Source organism: Cyprinus carpio, chromosome B7 (assembly GCF_018340385.1).
Source record: "Cyprinus carpio isolate SPL01 chromosome B7, ASM1834038v1, whole genome shotgun sequence".
NCBI classification, from domain to species: Eukaryota; Metazoa; Chordata; class Actinopteri; order Cypriniformes; family Cyprinidae; genus Cyprinus; species Cyprinus carpio.
Genome location: NC_056603.1, coordinates 24,857,478 through 24,881,352, shown reverse-complemented (window position 1 = coordinate 24,881,352; position 23,875 = coordinate 24,857,478). Strand labels below are relative to the sequence as shown.

Genomic DNA, 23,875 nt, shown 5'->3' with positions numbered 1-23,875 from the left:
TTCATAACTAATTGCAGCAACATTTTTTACGGTGGTACTCTTAAGAAAACAGGAACAGAAAATGCCTATAAACCATAGTATTTTACTGTCAAAGACCTTGCAAGGAGATGGAAAGCTTGTGACTAATTGTTTCTTGCCTTGCTTTGCTTAGACTGATCACATTTCAGTGTGTAACATGAGACACATACTGTTATTTTGGAAGTCACCCATGTTGCAATCTAAATAGTAGCTTGTATGAATATTTTGCAAGAACTAACCAGAGTTGTCACCATCTTATGCTGTAGTGTTGCATCAGACAGTCTAAGAACTAACTGCATGCCTGTGTTCTGACATTATTACTAATCAATTTTCCCACAATAAGCTATATCCAATAGTGAGTCAGAGCTTCATTTTAAATGAACAAATTTAATTTCCACAGCTCAAAAATACCAGCAGTTCTAAGACTTAAGTGGGTAATGGGTTGTTCTGGACTGATTCTGTTTCTTGTTGATATTCTGGTCTCCAGATATGACTTGAGACACTCCTATAATGCAAGATATTTTTTATTATTAGGCAGGTAACATGATTTGATGTATGTCCAGCATGCAACCTACGAAAACTCATCTCAACATTATCACAATGTATAACTGTTTAAAAAAAAAGGAAAACTTAAAAAGATCCCTTATAAGACATAATGAATGCCTTAAACAGCTAACCTGAGTGACATCTGAGACTTGGTATATGTAGGTAAGCAGTGTGTGCTGATAAGTAAAGCTTGAAGAGGTGGTTTATGTGGAACAAATTCATAACGATATGGTAATATTTTATTGACCACCTTACAATTTCTCAGTGTTTTACATATTTTGCATTGATAGAGGCATAACATCCTGTTTGAAAGAAAAAAAAAATTCCTCAGAACTCTGTGGGTGTGTGTCAGGAAGTTATGAAATGGGTTATAAATAAGTGTGTAAATGTGAAAGTGGTGATCTCTGTAGAAGTCGTCTTAACACGATACTAGTGTGTCCATGCCATGCAGAACCACAGCAACTTAAACTCCACCAGCGAGACTACAGCTTACCTGGTCAGCAGTGGCCTGATGGGTCTTTGCTTCATGATTGGAGTTCCTGGTAATATTGGAGTAATTCTTTTCATACTTCTTCGTTTCAAAAAGGTCAATTTCACCGCTCATCTGATGCTGAATCTGGCAGCTGCAGACATCTTGTGTTTGATAACCCTGCCTGTGTGGATCTACAGTGTACTAGACAACATTGACCGAGTAACCTGCAAGTTCTTCACAGCACTCGTCTACTGCAGCGCATACTCAAGTGTGATAACAGTAACTATGCTGAGTGTGTATCGTTGTTTACGGATTCGACATCCACAGTTGTGGTCCAGAATGAGCAAGAGAAGAAAAAGAGTGCTGCTGATCAGCAGTTGGGCTCTGGCACTGCTTTTCTCTTGTCCTGGTGTACTTACACAAGAGATCGTTAAAGTTGAATCCAAAATGGAGTGTGAAAGAATCCTCAAATCAGAAGCCATACTTATTGTTGCTCTACTGGAGTCACTGCTTGGATTTTTTGTTCCTTTCACAATCATGTTGACTTCATATTATTGCTTATACAAAACAGCCACACAGGGAGCATTCAGACACAGACACAGACCGACTAAACTTGTCACACGGATTGTCATAGTTTTCTTCATTTTTTGGGCTCCACACCAAATAATAAAATTAGAGGAAATTTGTGCAGCATTTTTACAATCAGAGACAGTTCTATCTTTCATCAGTGACATTGCTGGAAGTCTTACATTCATCAACAGTTGTGTGAATCCATTCCTCTATGCGTTTTCCTCAAAGAGTTTACATAAACGCAAAAAGCCAGTGGAACCTGGGGTACCTAAAAGCTCACAACATTTTAAGAGGGATCATTCCACAGCAGTGAACAGCTCACTAGAAGCCTCTGTGCCCAACACCTTGGACTAAAGAATTATGTCATATCAATATATGCAGTAGAAACTGGACAATGATAGAAGGACCCTTTAAAAATGCATTTGGATGAATTTCAGATAACTAAATACGTAGCACTTTTGAAAGATAATTTGGTGAGTTTATTACTTTAATGTATCTCTGATGCACTGAGAAAAATTGTATTTTATTAAAATGAACAATGATCATAAGTATAAGCGAGAGCGATACAGATGATTAAATGTAAAATTTGAAAATTAAAAATGGACAATATCCAATCTGCTGAAATTCTAAGAGAATAGACTAAAGTCTGAGTACAGAGATCTTCAAAGCATGCAATAAGAGAAAAAGGTAAATAAGCCATAAAGAGTAAAATATACAGTATAGAGCAATATACAGTATAGACTAGAGACTTATATCCTCTTACAGCTTCATGGAATGTTTATGTCTGACTGATTAAATGTCAAATTAATTTCATTATCTATGTGTTATCAAATTTCCCCCTACCTAAGGTGAATTTAGTTCAGGACTAGGTCATCTATTAGGTAGAAGTAAGATTAAAAAAAATGGGAGACATGGGTTGTAGTTTTACATCCTTCTGGCAGAAACAACAGAGTTAAGCAATCTTCTTGCAAATACCAACTCTTGGAAAAGAACATCTAGTATATAAAAAACAAATAAATAAAATAAACAAATAATAAAATAAATTAGCAAATATCCTTGCATATAAAATATTTTTTGCAGAGAATAAGTTTCCAACATCCTGTCCAAACATCACAAAAATGTACCTATTATACTGTATGTCAAATAAAGGAAATATACTACATCAATGGAATTTGAGTACAACTAGAATTATGAATATAATGTAATAAAACTATAAAAGAATAAATCATAATGAATATACTGAATGATTGAATATTTATTTATTTATTTATTTATCAGGGACAATGCAGCGCACATTGTTACATACATAATTATCATAGACAAAGCCATAACAAAATGTGTAAATGTGTTGCATAAAAGGTTTCTAGCCAGTAGGCTAATTTGCAACCCCAGTCGCTGGTCAGGCCTTTCTAAAAACATAAAAAAACTACGTAGTGTAAACTACACAATCATGCAACAAATACCTTATAAACATTAACATTTTATACAATCCCGACCACATTACACTATACAACACAACACAACACATCATATCCAGCACAGACAATACATTGCAGCAAAAAATGAGTCAATGTCCACATATTTGATTTTCTTTCAGCCAGTGTTTCACCTTTCTATTAAATGTTTTCAGGTTGGTTTCTGTTTTTATTTCCGTTGGTAAATCATTCCAATGAAAGTAATGTTGAGATGCATGCTATTTTTGTTATTCATCAATCATTTTGTTACCTTTTAAGCATTATAAATTTAAGATGCTGCTTTATTTTAAAATGCATTGTTTTGTGATTTGATGTATCAGTCATTAAGCACTTGTTGAGTGAACTGTTTTTAGGGACTGAAAGGGCTGTATAGGCATTTTCTGCTAGCATTTAGTACTGTAGCATCTAATGACAGTACATTAGCTTGCTTATCTTTAAGCCATGTGTGCGATAATGTTGAAAAAAGTACCTATTAATCACCTATAAATTATAAAGAACACTATTTTAAAAACAGCTATGTTGTCATGAGTACAACAGTATCAGCTGAGTTCCTGTTTCTGTATATTTTTATACGTTGTTCCTATTTCCAATCAGACCACATGTATTTCTCAGAAGACAGGGAATAAGGCTGATATGGTTTGAGATTACTAATAAAAGCCGTCACATTCTTTAAAAAACCTGTTTTGTTTTCTACCCCCAGTTGTCTGAAATGCTTCCTCCTTTTGTCAGAGGTCTCTGAAATCTTATTAGACTACAGCCAGAAAGTATGGGGAATAGTTAATAAAAGAAAAATCCATATGAAAACCATCTCCTGAGGATAGACACATATTTGAGAAGGGTTTGGGACTCAGAATTGCATAGCTGTGTAGTTGTAACTGAAGTGATTTCCACAGCAAATGCAAATTGATTTTAAGGTAAAATTAAAGAGGTGGCACAGATTCTTTGTTTATAATGAGGATTCATAGCACTACTGGTAAAAGTTAAGTAGTGGGGAAAAACATACAATACTGCTGACAGTTCAATATACTGCAAAATAAAACTTGAGAGACACTACTTTACAAATGTTTTCTATTTTAAATAAATATTTTTCTTTTCATCAAATAATCCTGAAAGAATCACTGTATCAGTGTTTCCACAAAAAAATTTAAGCAGCATAAAATATGATTTGATTGATTTGAGACTGATTGCCATTTGCACAGGTACATTCCAGTACACTGGAATTCTTGTGCAGAAAAGTAGAGCAATAAACTTTCTCAAAAAAAAAAAAAAAAAAAAAAAAAAAAAAAATTATATATATATATATATATATATATATATCTATATATATATATATATATATATATATATATATAGTTAAGTGAATTAGTTAAGAAAGACAGACTGATAAGAAATGTTACTTCATTCTTAAAAATAACAGCACTTCACAATGCCATAGAAGAACCATTTTTTTTTTGTCTAAATGGTTCCATAAAGAACCTTAAACATCTGAAAGGTTGTTCTGAAAGGTTGTTCTGAAAGGTTGTTCCTTAAAAGGTTCTTTGTGGCGAAAGAAGGTTCTTCAGATTATAAAAAGGTAAGAAATAGATGGTTCTTTAAAGAACCATTGACTGAATGGTTCTTTGTGGAACCAAAAATGGTTCTTCTATGACATCGCTGTGAAGAACCTGTGAAGCACCTTTATTTTTAAGAGTGATGAGCATGAAATCATATTAGAATGGTTTTTGAGGGGTCATGTGCCATAATAGACTGGAGTAATGACTCCTGAAAAATTAGCTTTGCCACCAGGAATAAATTACATTTTCAAATAAATTCAAATAGGAAAGTTTTAAATTGCCATATTTCACAATATTACTATTTTGAATGCTAGAGTATGGCACTTTCAGACATAGAGTAAATATCATTTATAACTATGCAATTTCAATCAGATATTTAAGCTGTTATTGCCAGCTCAATGCGATGCGAATGTGATGCAAAGATGGAGAATTACAATGTTTCCTTTTCACTAATGTCACCTACCCAAAGGTGACCCTCATGTGGACTAAGAGGAGACAAAGGTGAACCTGTCAGACCACACACACACTGTGACTTTTAGGGGCCTGTTAACTTTTATGAGGGTTTTAAAACAGTTTTATTGCTTTTCTCAAGTGGATGGCTTGATTTATAATATGACCGTGCAAAAGTGTACATTAATTTGGATAGGTACTGTACCACTGGGTGTAATGGTGCATTGATTAATAACACAAATCAGAAACAAATGCAGCAAGACTAAAGGAAGTGCATTACATTCTTCAAGTGCCAACCTTCTTATAGATGGAGCCATTTTTTAAATGGTCTGCCGAAATCAGCAAAACAAGCTTCTCATATGATAGATTTTGGCTTAAGAACATGTAATTTAGCTTTGTTCAGCCCTTAAACACCAGTATGTAATCTTGTTTCCATCCATTCAAAGCTTCTATTAGGCCTCAGGGGCAGATACAGATTCTTCAGTCTCTCACTCTGGTCTTCGTGTTCAATATTTTGTGAGTTCGGGACTCATTCCTCAGGAGAACTGCAGAGACAGTATGATGACAGTGAACGGCATGATAAATAAGGATCTTAGTCCAAACACCCACTCACAAGATTTCTGCTGAGCTTTTTCTCTGGGATTTACCCTAATTACTATCTATCACATCTTATATGTTTCTGTCAAAAGGTTTGAGGTTTTCAATGCAGCTGACAGAGAGAAAAGGACATAAAATTGTAATTAAGTTAAAACATGGACAATTTATTTTTCAATATATATATTTCTAAAGTAATAATGGACTGAAAATACTGTTTAAGAACACGGTGAAAACATGAAAACATTTTTCATACCATTCAAATATACATAAAGGCAAGTGATACATGATACATTAACTAGTAGTAAAAAGCTCTGAAGTAAACTGTTTTTCATTTTGAACCTTTTGTCAAACTAAATTAATGAAGATCAACTTCCACACTACATAACAATCAATGCTTGCAAATCAAAAACACTTGCAAAACAGCTTCTAGCTTCACATTTTAGTTCATATCTGACAGAATCTACAACACTCTATTTGACCACATCCTGAAGCAGGTAGTACCTTACTCAATGATATCAGGGGATTTTGATCTTAAATTAATCATTTAAAATAAAGCATGTGGATCTCTACGCATAACCAAGTTTAATGGTTCTTGCTCAATAAGCTGTGGTAGGTAAACTGGGTTTTTAAAATAGATGCAAATGTGAGCAAGGTCCTTTCTTCAAGGTCCTGAAAGAATATATATTTTTTATTTGTATGCTATATAATATATTCCAGACAAAAACGATCCTATGTTAGCATGACTGGGCTTGTATGGCAGTCTAAGCAAGGCTGACAGGAGTGTGTGGTGCATTAGCTGACAGAACACGGGTCATCTTTACTGGGCTTCACCTCTCCCTGAAGCAGCTGGATCATTACTGCCTTGGAGAGGTAACTGGACGTGTTTTGTTTCCCCAGGGCTGGTGTGTTGTAGAAGGTCTCCATGTTGTTCTGTGGATTATATTTACCTTAATAACAACACCACAAAATGCTAATGCAAGCACACATGGATTTCAAATTCATACTGGCTGTTGTGCTTTAAAATAGATCAAATATTAGGACTCTCACTCTTTTAATTGCTTGATATGCTGGTAAATGAATTACGCAATTTATGGAAAGCCAACAAATGAAGAGAATTCAAAGACATTACATAATTTTGGAAGGTGAAAAGCAGTGAATATACATTATAAAAAAGTTTATTTAATCAATATATTGTTTGTTTTATTAAAAAAAACAATACTGTTCAAAATAAGTTTTTTTTCTTTTTTAAAGTAATGGATACTTTTATTTTGCAAGGATGCAGTAAATGAATCAAAAAACAGTAAAGGAATTTATAATGTTACAAAAGATTTCAAATAAATGCTGTTCTTTTGAACTTCCCATTCATCAAAAAATAATAACAATAAAATGAAATTGCAGTTTTCTCAAAAATATTGAGCAGCACAACTGTTTTCAAATCAGCATATTAGAAATTATTTCTGAATGATCGTGTGATGCTAAAGACCGGAGTAATGGCTGCTGAAAATTCAGCTTTGCCATCACAGGAATAAACTACTTGTTAAAATATAATAAAATAGAAAACAGTTATTTCTGGGTAAAAGCGATTTAGCTGCAGAACGTGTGGCTATGCATCAAATGAAAGGGCAGCAGGTTAGCTTTGGCAGTGGTGACTGATGCAATTAGTTACTATTATGTTGCACAATAGGAAGAGGAGTCCATCATGAATGAAACAGGCAGTTGATGTGAATTTAATGCTAATTTTATCCTACTTAGAGTCAGTGAACATTAAAAGGTTTGGGGCAAATCCCGGATTGAAATTTATATTTTTGACTTCAGATGTTGTTCATAATTATTTAGGCCCCTGTTCCTGTTTTCCACTTACCTGCTTGTCATGAACTAAAATTCTAGTAATGCTCGGTGCAAGGCTGTCTACTAGTTTAGTTAAAAGACTGGCAGCAAGGCGCACAATGGACATGGTGAACACAACACAGTACAACAGAGATATTCTCACTCATTCAATAGAGCCAAACATAAATGGGGCTGCACTGTAGCCTAGTACAAAATATAGTTTATTCTTAAATTCAAACTACTGTTCAAAAGTTTGAGGTCAAAATAAGGTTCAAAATGAAAAACAAACTAAATTAATGAAGATCAACTTCCACACTACATAACAATCAATGCTTGCAAATCAAAAACACTTGCAAAACAGCTTCTAGCTTCACATTTAAGTTCATATCCGACAGAATCTATAACACTATATTTGACCACATCCTGAAGCAGGTAGTACCTTACTCAATGATATCAGGGGATTTTGATCTTAAATTAATCATTTAAAATAAAGCATGTGGATCTCTACCCATAACCAAGTTTAATGGTTCTTGCTCAATAAGCTGTGGTAGGTAAACTGGTTTTTTAAAATAGATGCAAATGTGAGCAAGGTCCTTTCTTCAAGGTCCTGAAAGAATATATATTTTTTATTTGTATGCTATATAATATATTCCAGACAAAAACGATCCTATGTTAGCATGACTGGGCTTGTATGGCAGTCTAAGCAAGGCTGACAGGAGTGTGTGGTGCATTAGCTGACAGAACACGGGTCATCTTTACTGGGCTTCACCTCTCCCTGAAGCAGCTGGATCATTACTGCCTTGGAGAGGTAACTGGACGTGTTTCGTTTCCCCAGGGCTGGTGTGTTGTAGAAGGCCTCCATGTTGTTCTGTGGATTATATTTACCTTAATAACATCACCACAAAATGCTAATGCAAGCACACATGGATTTCAAATTCATACTGGCTGTTGTGCTTTAAAATAGATCAAATATTAGGACTCTCACTCTTTTAATTGCTTGATATGCTGGTAAATGAATTACGCAATTTATGGAAAGCCAACATTATAAAAAAGTGTATTTAATCAATATATTGTTTGTTTTACTAAAAAAAAAAATACTGTTAAAAATAAGTTTTTTTCTTTTTTAAAGAAATGGATACTTTTATTTTGCAAGGATGCAGTAAATTAATCAAAAAACAGTAAAGGAATTTATAATGTTACAAAAGATTTCAAATAAATGCTGTTCTTTTGAACTTCCCATTCATCAAAAAATAATAATTACAAAAATATTGAGCAGCACAACTGTTTTCAAATCAGCATATTAGAAATTATTTCTGAATGATCGTGTGATGCTAAAGACGGGAGTAATGGATCCTGAAAATTCAGCTTTGCCATCACAGGAATAAACTACTTAAAATAGAAAACAGTTCTTTTAAAAATTGTGAAAATTTCACAATATTACTGTTTTAATTATATTTTGTTCAAATAAATGCAGCCTTGTTGACCATAAGTGTTTTTAAAACATTTAGAATTTTTTTTTAACCCAAACTATTGAATAGTAGTATAGACTGATCCAAGTATTGATGACATTAACTAAACTAAATTAAATCTGCCCTCACCTCTTTCTCAGATCTATCCAGTCTGCTGTGGTCTTTCTGAAAGCCAGCAAAGGCATCCTTAACCAAGCGGTGCAAATCCACAGCCTCCTGAAACTCCAACTCTGGGTTTCTTTCCAGCATATTTGACACCACCATCAACAGCTGCAATGATGCAATTATTTATCCCAATTATTTATTATCTATTCATCCCCAACAATACTATGCTTAAGACTTCCAAAAAAATGTGTTTAAAAGATTTAGAAAAGTTACCTGAGGGAGATGTTTTCCTCCAAGCATGATGCCATTACGTGTTCTCTCCAGGATTTGCCAAACACGGTCATAGAAGCCGAGAGGAGTGCGGTTGAGGGAGCCATCGATCTGACGTCTATTGAGCCATGATCTATGGAAGTATAGAAGATTAAAATAAATCCTCAAAACTGCTGCAATTGAGAAATCCTTGAATGCTTGCACTGGAGCAGGATTCTTTTGGGAAAATTTTAATTTACATTTTTAAAATTTGGGGTCAGTATGATTTATTTAATGCTCAACAAGGCTGCATTTATTTGATCAAAAATACAGTAAAACAGTAATATGGTGAAATACAATTTGAAACAATTTTTTAAAATATACATTTTAAATTGTAATTTTTTTTCCTTTATTTATTCATATAGATAGTTTGACGATGTGAATGTGTTACAACTGCACTTTTAGAAGACCATATTTTTCCACTTGATAATTAACTTCAGCTGCCCAATTGAAAATAGGAATAATCAAATGATGATAAACTATACACTACTATTGCAATTGGACACAGCAGATAATTCAGACTTGGCAGGTATCTACACTAACACACAGATGGCTGGCATCCTGCACCTGCCAGTCTGTTGAGGTTGGAGGACATCCAGCAGGAGCTGTTTGACAGCACTAGGGGACATCTGGTAGATGTCCTTAGGTGGCATGTCCCCAGCACGAATCTTCAACTCGTGTTTCATGGCTTGAACAATCCATCTGATTGAAGAATAGACATGACAAATAAAGACTGTTTTAGGTAACCTATGTAAATAATTAACAGAAATTATCTGTAGCAAAAGATATGATTATTTAATGACATGAGCATGTTTTATTATTTAGGCTCATGCTGTGAAACGCTTGAGGGCGCACCCCACACGGATCTTCAGCATGCCACTGAACAGCTCTGGGTTGTTTGAGATGATCCAGCCAATGTGGATGACGAGCTCCTGCTGCAGCACGGCCTCTCGCTCACCATGGGGGCTGCACATGCTGTATATGATGTCTTTAATGACCCCTGGAGACAGGGGGTTAGAGATCACAATCTCCTCATGCCCAAACAGGCCGAGGGTCACCTGGTAAAACAGAACTGTCTTCAGTCTGTATCATGATGTATCATGAGTTTCTTTGTCTTTGAATGGGTTTTAATGTACTCAAACCAGGATTATTCACTTTAAAATGTATAAATCCAACCTGGTCTCGTGGGAAAATGTAACCGTTTCATGATTTTGTACAATGCGACTTGGTAAACTGAAAACTAAACTTTTTAGAGAGAACGTGGCATGAAGGGTCCACTGAATCAAACCATCAGAAGGGTGAAGGCAAGTCGTATTAAAGTGTACGAATTAGGTCCTACAAAATAGCAACCAATTGGCAAAAACATAAAACAGTTAGGAATTGCCATGAGTATAAATCACAAAAATCTCAATACTCCACAACATCCATTGTTTTCAAGAAAAAACTCTCATAATGTGAATGAAACGAAGTAAATGCTGCTATATACCGAACTTTGTTTTATTAAAATTGTATTGGTTTTGTTGTTATTGTTGTTTTCAGTCAAATTTGCTTATATAATCTACATTTCAATGCAAAGAAAAATACATTTAAAATATATAAAGTATATAGGATATAACATTTAAAGTATATAGGAAAAATAACAGAAATCAAGGTTTGTTGGCCTTTAAAAGATCAATTCTTTTAAAAGCTATTTGGGTACTTTATAATTGTCAAATGTTAGTGGAAAAAAAAATCACCACAAGACCAGGTGTTACCTGAAAAAAAATGTGACGGCCCAGAAAAGTGGCGTTACATCTTGTAAAACATCTAGTATGATTTGTTAGCAGATGGCAGTTGGGGCCAGATTTACTAAACAGGGAAAATTAGTGCTTGAGCACAATTTCAAAACAGCCTCGATTGTTGTGGAAATTTCTGCAGGTGATTTACTGACAACGCACAAACTAAAGAACATAGACGCGGATTAGTGTAGTCGCAAATAAACAGCTGATGATCATCAGATGTGGGTGATCTACTTGCAACACAGGCGCAAAATTGTTTAAGACCTGCTTTTTATGGACATTAAATAATTGTGCACATACCAGTAATTTTTACGAGCGCAGCATTAGTAAATATCGTTGCCTGGTTCATTTTAATACTCTCCTCCCATAAATTTTGCGTCTGAAAGGGAAACTCCTACAAATGCATATTCAATAATGTCAGGCAAAATAACTGTCCACACCTTTTCAGCGCTAATTCTTCATTGTGCATCTTTAGTAAAGCCTGACAATAGTATTTTAACAGCAAAATATGGTTTGCGCTAGCGCAAGCTGTTTGTAAATCTGGCCCTTGGTCTTTTGTTATATTTTATTTATGTAATGAAATGCATATATTTTTTAAAAGTGTGGATTAGGTACAGTATGTGGTGGCTTGCTTTGCATGATCTGCTGTTGTATGTCTCATAGTTCCCAGCAGACATCAATATTGCTCTGCTATGGCAATTTACCCAAATACACATTAAGTAGGGAGCACACAGGTAAGGGCTCAGCTTCTTTAAATTAAATAAGGCTAAGACTCTATAATTCTACATGCAGGTCAGCTAAGACTACTCTCGTATGCAAGGAATGACCCATTTTCAAACCAAAACGTACCCATTTATCTTACTCACAACATTAGGCCCCTAGGATGCAATTTATATGCAGATTCACTGCTAGTGCGCTACTCTGATGAATCATTTCACAACCACCAGAGGCTTAACAGGCCTATGTTGGGAAACTATGGCAGTTCATTAAACAAACACTCCACACCACACGTAATGTTTGTCTCAACAGAAAGCAAATAAAAGGTAAATGTACAATGATGTTAAATGTAATACATGAACCAATGGGATGGCTGCAGGAGTTCTGGGTAAAAGTGATTTAGCTGCAGAACGTGTGGTTATGCATCAAATGAAAGGGCAGCAGGTTAGCTTTGGCAGTGGTGACTGATGCAATTAGTTACTATTATGTTGCACAATAGGAAGAGGAGTCCATCATGAATGAAACAGACATTTGATGTGAATTTAATGCTAATTTTATCCTACTTAGAGTCAGTGAACATTAAAAGGTTTGGGGCAAATCCCGGATTGAAATTTATATTTTTGACTTCAGATGTTGTTCATAATTATTTAGGCCCCTGTTCCTGTTTTCCACTTACCTGCTTGCCATGCACTAAAATGCTAGTAATGCTCGGTGCAAGGCTGTCCACTAGTTTAGTTAAAAGACTGGCAGCAAGGCGCACAATGGACATGGTGAACACAACACAGTACAACAGAGATATTCTCACTCATTCAATAGAGCCAAACATAAATGGGGCTGCACTGTAGCCTAGTACAAAATATAGTTTATTCTTAAATTCACACTACTGTTCAAAAGTTTGGGGTCAGTAAGATTATTTTAATTAAATTGATACTGATTCTGCAAGGGCACATTCAACTGATCAAACGTGACAGCAAAGACATTTATAATGTTACATAAGATTTCCATTTCAAGTCCTTATGAACTTTCTATTTAACAAAGAATTCAGGAAAATGTTATCATAGTTTCCACAAAAAATATTAAGCAGCAGCCATTTGCAACATACAAAAACTATTTTTTGAGCACCAAATCAGCAAATTAGAATGATTCCTGAAGGATCATGTTACAATGAAGACTTTAGTAATGCCTGCAAAAATTCAGCTTTGTGATCACAGGAATAAATTACAAATATATATATATATATATATATATATATATATATATATATATATATATATATATATATATATATATATGTATATATATATATATATATATATATATATATATAAATAATTACTGCCATCACTGTATTTTTTGGTCAAATAAATGCAGACTTGGTGAGAATAAAAGACATCAAGAACATTAAATCATCTTAAGGACCCTAAAGTTTTGAACTCAACTGTATGACTTGCTGCAATGACAAATTGTGTAGCTGGAGGTCAGAAGTAAATCATTTCACATATACTGTAACACCAAATAGGCTTGTTACAAGAACTCTGTGAACCCCGCTAAACTTCTTTGAACTTTCAGGGGTGGGGGGGTGTTCAATCTAATTGTAATGCAGCAAGATGCTCATTTGAATAAATGAGATGATGTTATATATTCCAAGATTTTGTCCCCCTGTAGCATTTAAATCCTCATTAAAATTTCAAGCTGGGCCCTCTGGGATGAAAACGATCAAAAGTGACAAAGTGGCACTGGGCATTCAGACCCTGCTGTTGTTGCTCCTGGACTAAACTTTATAATACAATGTTATACTTGCTACATTTTTGTAATTTACATGACCATTCATTTATTTGGCAAGCGCTTTCATCCAAAGTCATCTTACAGTGTATTCAGGGTATACGATTTATAAGTAGGTGCATTCCCTGGAAATTGAATCCATGACTTTAACGTAATTTGAGATGCAAATTTTAATGTTCACCAATTTCATGTTTAGCTGATGGATTCCTTTGGGAAATTAATATCAATAGGTGTTATGGACAGGTTATACTGTCACAGACATAATGAGATTTAGCTCACAAACAAACTGCAAATGAGACACCGTTACAGTGATAACCCTAGCTATGAGACATCAATTTGTGTTACAAAGTAGCTCGCCTCCAAAAAAATAAAAATAAATTACCATATGCAAAATAACAATTATAAAAGGAAAAGACAAACAAGTCATGAGCTGAATGGTTTCTCTGTGCATGATCACAAAAGCTTGAGTGATCGGTCAACAGTAGGGCTGTGCGATATGGGGAAAATATCTTATTGCAATTTTTTTGACAGATATTGCGATTGCGATTGCGATTTGATTTGCGATTTTAAATTTGCAAAGTCATACTTCAGCTCAATATTGTCAATAATGTGCAGCACAGTATGAGTATCATTACCCTGCTGAAAAAGAAAAAAAAAAAACTGAAATCCTTACGGTTTCCATTAAACCATTACAAAATTCCTTTTTGTTTTTGGCATTATTCCAGTAGGAATAACGGTTACTGTTGTTCTATTGGTTGCCATCTGCCATATATACCAATAGAATCCATCAAATAGACACCATTATATTTTACATTAAAACCAATACTGTAATTTTGCATTATTGAGACACTGTTTTCCTAATTAATGTTGTTCAGTTGCTTTGAAGCAATCTTTTTTGTTTAAAGCGCTATATAAATAAAGGTGACTTGACTTGACTTTTAAACGCGGAGCTAGGCGCGAGTCAACGCAGGTTGCGCGCGTGCGTCAAGCCCTTACAGTCTATGGTCAAGCCTCATCCATACTGTCAGATGCGCTCGTTGGAATATAACCGAGCGTTACGAAACAGGCTGCGTGATCGCGGCAAGTGTCAACGGCTCGTCCGTGACGCGGGATTCGCACCGCGTGGGTAAGAGAGGAGCGAGTATTAGAAGCATTCAGAGACACAGGCTGTGTGTGCGGTCTTCTGAATTGGGAACATGCAATAAGGGATGCTCTTGATATGCATTGTGACGCAGCTTTTGCAAATTACCTGTTTTGTTCGTTGTCTGTCGTTTCGAAGCTTAAGTTACATAACGTTTTTCTTCAGTTTTAATTTGCCTAACTATTGATCTGAGCCTGTAGACGCCATAATCCTACTCTTTCTCTCTCCCGCTTTCCGGCTTTACTTATTTTTATTTATTTTTTAATGGTGGGCGTTTACGCAGTTGGCTAGAGCAGAGCTGATTGGGGAGAACGGAGGTGCGCTCACTCTATTGGTTAGTAAGGCTGCCACTCAAGGCTGGCAGTCATGTATATTGCTCGAGCGGCAACCTCCCGCTCTCTCTCGTGAAGCCAATAAGGAAGTGACTAAAACTGCAATTCATCGACTGGCCGCTTGAGGCTGGCTGCAAAAGGGAATCAATCCCATAGACACCCCATGTTAAAATGCCCAACTTTACAGCAGAAAAAAACATGTTTACAGCCTGGTGCAAAAAATGATTTTGGTCTATATAGCTAATGTTGCCCTTCATGACAACTGTGAGGGGGGTGAATTTTTTTTTAAACTCATCCGTTTAAATTATATTAAGCCTTAAAGTTCTGCATAATTAAGGGCGTGGCCACGTGAGTGACAGGTGGATTGCCGCTGCTGACAATGCCGTCGAGCTAGGTGGGCGTGGCTTCAGCAACCAGCTCCCGCCTTTTTGCCCATTTTCGATTATCCGGGAGAGTCGCGTGGTGACGCGCTGCCAAGATGGCGACGGCCCGCTCTGCACACTTTGAGCTTCAAAACTGCTCTGCAGGAGTCTATGGGTGACGTCACGGACACTACGTCCATATTTTTATATGCCATGCCATGCTTGCCATGGACCAACATAGTGGTTATATGGGGAGCTATACAACTGGCAAACTTCTGGATAACAGCCACAGCACTATGTACCGCCAGCCTACATGAAGTTTGCGACTTTAAAAAAATATATATATGCAAATAGTATATATAATAATAGTGTGTTCAGTTCCATATAACATTAGCCATATACAAAGAAGAGGTATAAACAAAAATAGCCATAAATATATCAAAAGTATCTTAGTTTTACCCCAGAAATTAGGAAATAAGTGCAACTTTAAATGCTTCTGGAGAGCGTTTTGAAAAGAGGAACTCTTACCAAAGTTTCCTGCTGCCAGCTCTTCTGTAGATTCTCTCCAGGTCATCTTTAGGATTCTCTGAACACAAAGGAATGTTAAGAACGGCACGTTAACTATAAAAACACATATTTTCAGACAACATCACTGGAGCATTTAGGCCCAAAGACATGTGGAAGCTCCAGATTGTGACATAAAATCACATATAAGCATATATTTAATCGCTCCACGCTTGTTCAATAGGTCTGTTTAAGAGTGTGAACCGTCTTGAGCTACGAGATAAACTGTAACTATGGGAATTAAGACCGTGACAAGGGTGTGAGCTAGCATTGCCAACCCACTTGCTTAGCCATGAAGGCACTAAATGGATTACAGCTGTGGACATTTCATTCAGAAGAGCTTTAAAAGCAGCCATGCGGCAAGACATGTCCTGTGGCTCTTTAAAAAGCTCATCATTTTCATATTGCTGAAATACTTCAGCCTTACACATTTAATCATTAAAATGCTAGGAAAAACTGCTATTGAAATCAAGAGAAATCACATAACGTTTCTATCGAAGAAGTCAGGGCAATCTTTTCTGAGAAGAATACTGGCCAGCTGGGCTTGACTGGCCAGACAGTCACAGTCCTGATAACAGAATATGAGTTATATAAGAGCACCTATATGAAACTCTTAATCACAAATGGGCAGGATAGCGAGGCTCACATTGAATTTCTGTAGAATCTCAAATGTGGATTTAAGGAGCCATTCCTCAGTGCTGATCTCGGGCTGCTGCTCCAGGTCCGAGGCGTTCGGCGTGCTGGTTTGACGTTTCACTTTTGAGTGCTTGGGCAATTCCAGCTCCTCAAAGCTGTTGTGATATTCTTTATTTTGCTCTCTATGGCTATATAAATGGAATATTTCACAAAGGGAACCAATTGCAAACAGTGCATATGTATTATGATTTAAAAAAAAAATAGATAATGCAGACTCATATCAGTCTTGTAAAAATGTTATTTGATATGAGCCTGCTTATCTCTGTCAAAGTCTTCTGGCAGAATCTCAAGGTCATGTCTCTATCAAATTCCAGAAGTCTGGACTTTGACTAGGACTCTCCAAAACCTTTATTTTATTTATTTCTAGCCAGCCAGATATAATCTTTATAATAGTTTTGCTGCATCTCCCAATTACACTTAAAGTCAGAACGAAATGTAAAGTCACACTATCTATTTTCTAAATAACATCCATATCACTCTAATCAACTGTTATTGAAATTACTGTGAAATACTGTGAAACTGACCTTGTAATTTATGTCATAACTCAATATCCCAGGGAAATGACACTTCTCTCTGGTGATGTATGCCAGAATTCTCCAATAATTTCATCTGAAATCTGGTCTGAATACAAGCTGACATTCAGAACAGCCTCCATCCAATCAACAACAAACAGAACTAAGACTGCACCTTTCACTATTTTCTTTTTGATACTCCATTTCACTCAGGTGTACATCACAACATGAAGAAAAAAAAAAGTTACAATCTGTAACAAAGCTTCAGCTTGGTTGGACATTCTCCTTAACAACTGTCTATTACAGGCATTTAACAGAACAATCATACTGCCACCACTATATTTTATTGTACAGGCACAGTCTGTGATGCTTTAACTGTTTTCTGATATCTTTTGAAACTTCTGTATGAGATGCTATGAACATTTACCGAAATTTAGCAGGGTCTAATGGCTCCATGAGCCTTAGAAATGACTTGGTAACTCTTTTCAGACTTATATAGCTCAATATTTGCACTGTCCAGTTGTAGACATTTTGAGGTGACTTCACTATAATTGAATGGTTCAATATATTGTACACTACCGTTCAAAAATTTGGACTCATTAACATATTTTTTGAAAGAAATTAATTCCCTTTTTTTTTTTTTTTGCAAGCATGCTTTAAATTTTTCAAAAATGACAGTAAATACATTTATTATTTCTTCTCTTTCAAATAAGTGCTTTTGAACTTTGTTGATCCAAAAAAAATTGTCCAAAAACTGTTTTCAACATTGATATAATAATAATTTTTTTTTTTTTTTCTTAAGCACCAAAACAGCATTTCAAAATGATTTCTGAAGCATCATGTGACATTGAAGACTGGAGTAATGGCTGCTGAAAATTAGGCTGTCAAAACAGGAATAAATTGCACTTTAAAATGTAAAGATTTCTAAAAAGATTTCTTTCAAAACACATTTAAATGGTAGTGTATATGCCAACTCAACACGAATAGTTGTAGTAAAGTCTGCTTGTGTTCAGTCGTCTAAATGTAATTGCCAACTAAGAATTTATTGACTTTGTTTCAAGGCTAAATAGGCAATATGCCTTAGGCAATATACTTCTTTAATTATTTAAATAATAATTTCAAAAGCATGCTTTGTGATTTCTCAGATTTCCCTTGTCTAATTTTAACAAAGTTAAACTATTCAGAGAACTATAACTACATTTTTTAATAATGCCTTCTTTCATTTTTACATGGGAAAAGCTGATTTTAGAAGTCCAAAATTATTTTATATACAATAAAATAATTTATTGTAAAGAGCAGCACACCTGAAGTCTGTCCACATGAACTTTGACTCCTCCAATGTTTCCCTTCTTAAAAGCTGCCAGCATGTCCAGGATGGGGTTGAAGCGGCTTCCCCTAACATTACTGAACCTCTCATAAATAAAACCAGGATCTGGCTGATCCTGGAGAGACTCTTACTTAATGTTGTCCTCTCTGATAAGGGTAAGGAAGAGAGGTCGGCCTGGCATCTTCCAGTACTGCTTAATAAACTGCAAGGCATTCTGCAAAAAAGTGTGAATACAAATGTGTTAATACAGTGCAGACAGCAGAAGAAGCGCTCTATAACTCTGAGGGCCAACACTGATGATTTATGGGGAACGTTTCTGCCCATTACCCATTTTCTGCCCTAAATTTGATTCTTTCTTTATATAGAAAGATAGACAAAGTATGGAACATAAAGTGAGCCCTCTTCTTACATCGTCTGAAGAATCAGTGAGGTGTGATACCACCCAACTCACCTTAATGTCATCTATCAAAAGCATGACATCCTGGGACAAATAGAAGTCGCTAAGATCGAAGACAATTGGATAGCAGACTATAGGCTTTCCAAGGATTCGATAAATCTGAGGAGGAGAGGAATGACCCATTGCGTTACCTGCAACTATATGGATGACTGGTAGATCTAGACATATACAGTACTTTACCTCAGACAGCATATGAAACATTCCATTCATTCTGCACTGACAGACATATGAACATCCCTGTAACTCTCTATGTATTTCTGGTAGAAGCTGCATACTGCCCACCACTGTCATACGGTATTTAATATAATCAATTCTCTATCAAATACAGAGGATAATTACTCTGGAATTCTTATTTTTATCTTCCCCAAATGTCATTGTGCTTAAAAAACAATGCTATTCAATTTATTCAATTTATTTGATTCGATAATTGTAAAAAAACAAAAAGATTGATTTAAATTAAGATACAAATTACACCAAATGAAATTCGTTCAAAAAGGGGCTTTCCACAAAACAAAAAACATACGAAGTTGTCAAAAATTGTGTCTGAACCACTCCATTTCTCCCGGCATACTGTCGTCCAATTCATTAACATGCCATGTTTACAAATGACACAATTTTCTTTTATAATTAACAGATTAAGCTGAAGCAAAACACAAACAAATTAATTTAAATATAAATATAAAACAAAATACATTTTCTTAAATGGCTATAACAATAATATATGGTATAACTATAGAAACCATGGTTATTTTGGTTTTATTTGTAGTAAAACCATGGTTAATTTTAAAAATTTAATTAATCAGACAGTCAACACCAACTTATTTTTTATTTTTTTTTAAGAGTTGGACTACTATTTATTATCATAGCCATAGTGTTGCTCTGAGCCTCTTTTTATTTGAAACCTCTTTTAGCTGAAATAAATGAGAAAATGTTTGTCAGGAGAGCACACAGAACATTGTTTATCTTGCAAGTGCCAATGCAGCCAACAGGCCCCTCTGGTCTTCCACTCAAACCAAGCTTCTTATTGATGGCAAGAAAGCAGTATGCCTGGAAAAATAAAGTTACACTCATTAACAACTAGAATGCCTGTCCATTATGTGTGCAAAGGCATTATCTGAGCCGTTATAGTACAGGAACCATATGGTTTAATTAATACTGTGTCTGTGTGCTTTGGTCAATAGCTGATTCTGAAAGACTGGTTATTTCCCTTGAGAAAAGGTCAACAAAACTGTCATGACAGATTGTGTGTAGGCTTTTGTATGACTGGAACTTATTAAAGACTCTAGGTTTGGTTGGTTGGTGTTATATTTGTGGCATGAGTGAGATACCACCAGATAAAACTGCATCACATGGGGATCACCTGTTACTGTGAATATTAATATCCCCTCATGCCTGGCACAACACAGTGTGTGCCACAGAAGAATCAGCATGAGCCAGACAAGCCAGTTTACCTTGCAGTTTTAAGTTGGTTCAATACTGCTGTGATAGTCTTCACAAGGTCTTAGTGCCATTAATTAAGACAAAGAGATCTGAGCTATTAAGCCATTATTTGAGCATAACAATTTCACAACACCTCCTCCTCCTGACCTCAAGGAAGCTTGCTCACATTCTAAGAATAACTAATTATTCATTTATAATTCAGCTGATACTTTCATCTACCACAACTTGCTGTAGAGTCTCTAGTCCCTTGGAACAACTTGGTGTTAAGTGCCTTACTCAAAGGTACAAGCGATATTTCATAGTTATTTTAGATTTCAAGGCCAGATTCTAAATCATTACACTTTGCTGTGTAAAATTGTAGGAATAAGCAGATTCAAACATTTTCTGAAGAAAATGTAAAACTGTGCTTAGCAAAAGCTCACCATGATGCTAGTGTGCTAGGCAGTTTCTCACTGGCTGATAAGACTCACCCTATTTTGTACATAAATGTTATTTATTTTATTTTAGTTTTGTGTGTGTGTTTGTACTGTGTATTGATCCATGCAGATACACTAACGTTCAATGTTTTTGATGTTTCTCATGGTAACCAAGTGTAGGACCTTGGTGAACAGTCACATCAATAAATGCAGAATCGGCTACTTCTGCCACAGGAATTAAAAGAGCCTATTTCCTCCCATTTGCACAATCTGAACACTGTTAATGATTAAGCTAAAGAGGAACAATGCTCTGTTGTATGTCAACTTTAAGAGAAGGGACAACGTGATTCCGCAACAGAAGACTTTTGTTCCAAAATACCCCCCCGCTTATCAAAAAACTAATCAGGAGCTAATCATGTGACGTCGACATCCTGTATAAGCTTCCTGTCAGCCGTATTGCTATCTCCTAAAAAGGAGATAATTAAATTAACTCTGATCACAAGACCCAAACCCGCAGGAATCATCAATATTTAATGGACCACAACAAAGGGTCCATACAGTGTGTCTGTCCATGACTTGTGACTTGCTAGTGAAATGTTTCTACAAACTGAACTTTTCAATAATCTCAAAAAGGACAACCAGTGAAGAATCTGAAGGTTTAACTATATTCACAAATAATATGTTTTATGTCTTATATTTGTTTGATGTGTTCAAATGTAATCGGGGCAACTTTAACCAATGTCGTATTGGTTTTAGCAGATAGTGCTATTAAATGTGTGTAAGATATGGAATGTTTAGTGTTAAACGAAAGCTCACGTTATTTGCTTAAACTTGGAGTGAATGAAATGTCCAAATTCTCTATTGTGTGCATATTATGACACTTTATAAGGTATTAACCAAAGTTCCACAATGGAGTTAATCTCACATGACGATGTCACCGGATGCTTAATCAATGTACAAAGAGAAACAGTACGGGGCGCGTGTAAGCTCTGCAACAGCATCCCATTGGAAGATCGCGTCGTGGGATGGACCAAATCCGCTTGGATAAAACCCCAATGCCTGAACTAATTCAGTGCTTGCTTGCTTGCTTGCCCTTCAAACCACCGGCTTTTAGCCATCAGCGTGCTTGCAAGTCATAAAGAACTTCAACTTTCCATGACAGAATCTTCAAAGCTAATGCCACGCAAACGAAAGGACTTTGTCCGCAGCCAAGGCAAGAGCTGTTGGATCTCTCAAAATCGCCAGGGAGTCAACCGACCAATCAAGGCAAAGGGTATCCCCAGATGTCATCTACGCAACAGCGAATTCCAGCCAGGATTTCCCTTTCAGCTTAATGCGAGCCAAGGAGACGAAACGACGCCGCGGTCAGCAGCAAAATCACAAGTAAAGGCAAACAAAACCTCTATCTATTGCTGAAATGGTGCAAGGTCATTATTAAGTTGTAAAGATAAACTAAGGCTCTGCTTTTACTGATTTTCGGAACGCCTGTGAATTTAGTAGAGATTTTCTCCATAACTCACCTCATAAATCTGTTGCAACTGTGTGTGTATGTGTATGTATGTGTGTGTGTGTGTTCATTAGCTCCATGTAATAGAGTAGCTCAATAAATTCTTGTTTCATTTATAAAAGAAGTATTGTCTTGTGTGGTGTATTTTAAGATTAAACTTTGCCTAGATCCTGTGCAGCTCATAAATTATCATTCTGTTTGTATTATCTTCCATGAAGTAATATCAACAGAATTGTAAGGATATACTGAATTTTAAGTTCGGTGGACGAACCGTCGATGAAGTATAAACAAATTAAATTTGGAATCAGTTCAATTAAAGCAGTTTGAATCTCTAGATTCGATTCTTCTTAAAGAAAAGAGCTAACATTTCCTTACACAAGGCTGGATTTATTTGATAAAAAATACAGAGAAAACAATAATATTGTAAAATATTATTACAACTTAAAATAATTTTACAAAACATAGTAATTATAAGCAAAATCATTTTAAAATGCAATGTTTCCTATGATAGCAGAACTGAATTTTCAGCAGCCATTAATATTCAGTGTCCTATTCATGTCAATATTCATGATCCTTCAGAAATCATTCCAATATGCTGATTATTACTATTAGTTTAAAATGATTGTGCCACTAAAAGTATGGAAAGTGTGAACTTTTTTTCCCCAGGATTGTATGACTTTTTAAAAGAATTTTAAGTACTGAATTTATATGAAATAGATATTTTTTGATACGTTCTAAATGTCTTTATTGACATCTTTGATCAATTTAAAGGAATATTTCACCCAAATAAACTTTTGTCATAATTTTCTCCCTCTCACGTAACATTCCAAACCTGTACTGTAAGTTTCTTTCTTATGTTGAACACAAAAGAAGATATTTTGAAGAATTTTGAACCACACAGTTATTGGTCCCCACTGACTTCCACAGGGAAAGAAATACAATGGATTGATTGTTTACCAGCATTCTTCAAAATACCTTATTATATGTTCAACATAAAAAAGAAACTCATACAGGTTTGGAACGACACAAGGGTGAGAAAATAATAAAATGTTCATTTTTGGGTGAACAATCCCTTTAATGTGTTCCTGCTGAATAAAACCATAAATAAAAAAAGTATTTTATTTACCTTAAACTTTTGAACGGTAGTGTAATTGGTTCACACTGGCTGAGACGTTTAGATATTTTAATTCACTTTTTTAGACACTTTTATTACTGTTACAGTAACAATAACAGGGAAATTAATAAATAGAGCTTTACTCCGTGAACAGCATCTTTAAAATCAAATACATAAAGCAGTGTCACTGACCGTGACACTTGACAACCACATGACACACAACTACAACAAATACAATACCAGAGTAGTAAAGCAGTAATTTGTATGATTTATTCATGGCTTGTTGCAGGATGGGAATAGTATGCCTCCCTGCCACCTTATTTCACCAGCGTCCACCCA

At 35.5% G+C, this 23,875-nt stretch overlaps 1 protein-coding gene and 1 pseudogene across 1 annotated transcript; one reads left to right on the top strand and one right to left on the bottom strand.

The window, feature by feature from the left end:
- Window positions 1–864: 864 nt before the first annotated feature.
- LOC109055003 (type-1 angiotensin II receptor-like) lies at window positions 865–3,758 on the top strand. The gene has a single exon (XM_042728113.1). The coding sequence runs from the start codon at window positions 1,010–1,012 to the stop codon at window positions 1,958–1,960; it is 951 nt and encodes a 316-aa protein (XP_042584047.1). The 5' UTR covers window positions 865–1,009; the 3' UTR covers window positions 1,961–3,758.
- Window positions 3,759–7,781: 4,023 nt separating this feature from the next.
- The window catches only part of LOC109055001, an 80,713-nt pseudogene continuing 64,619 nt past the window's right edge, over window positions 7,782–23,875 (bottom strand).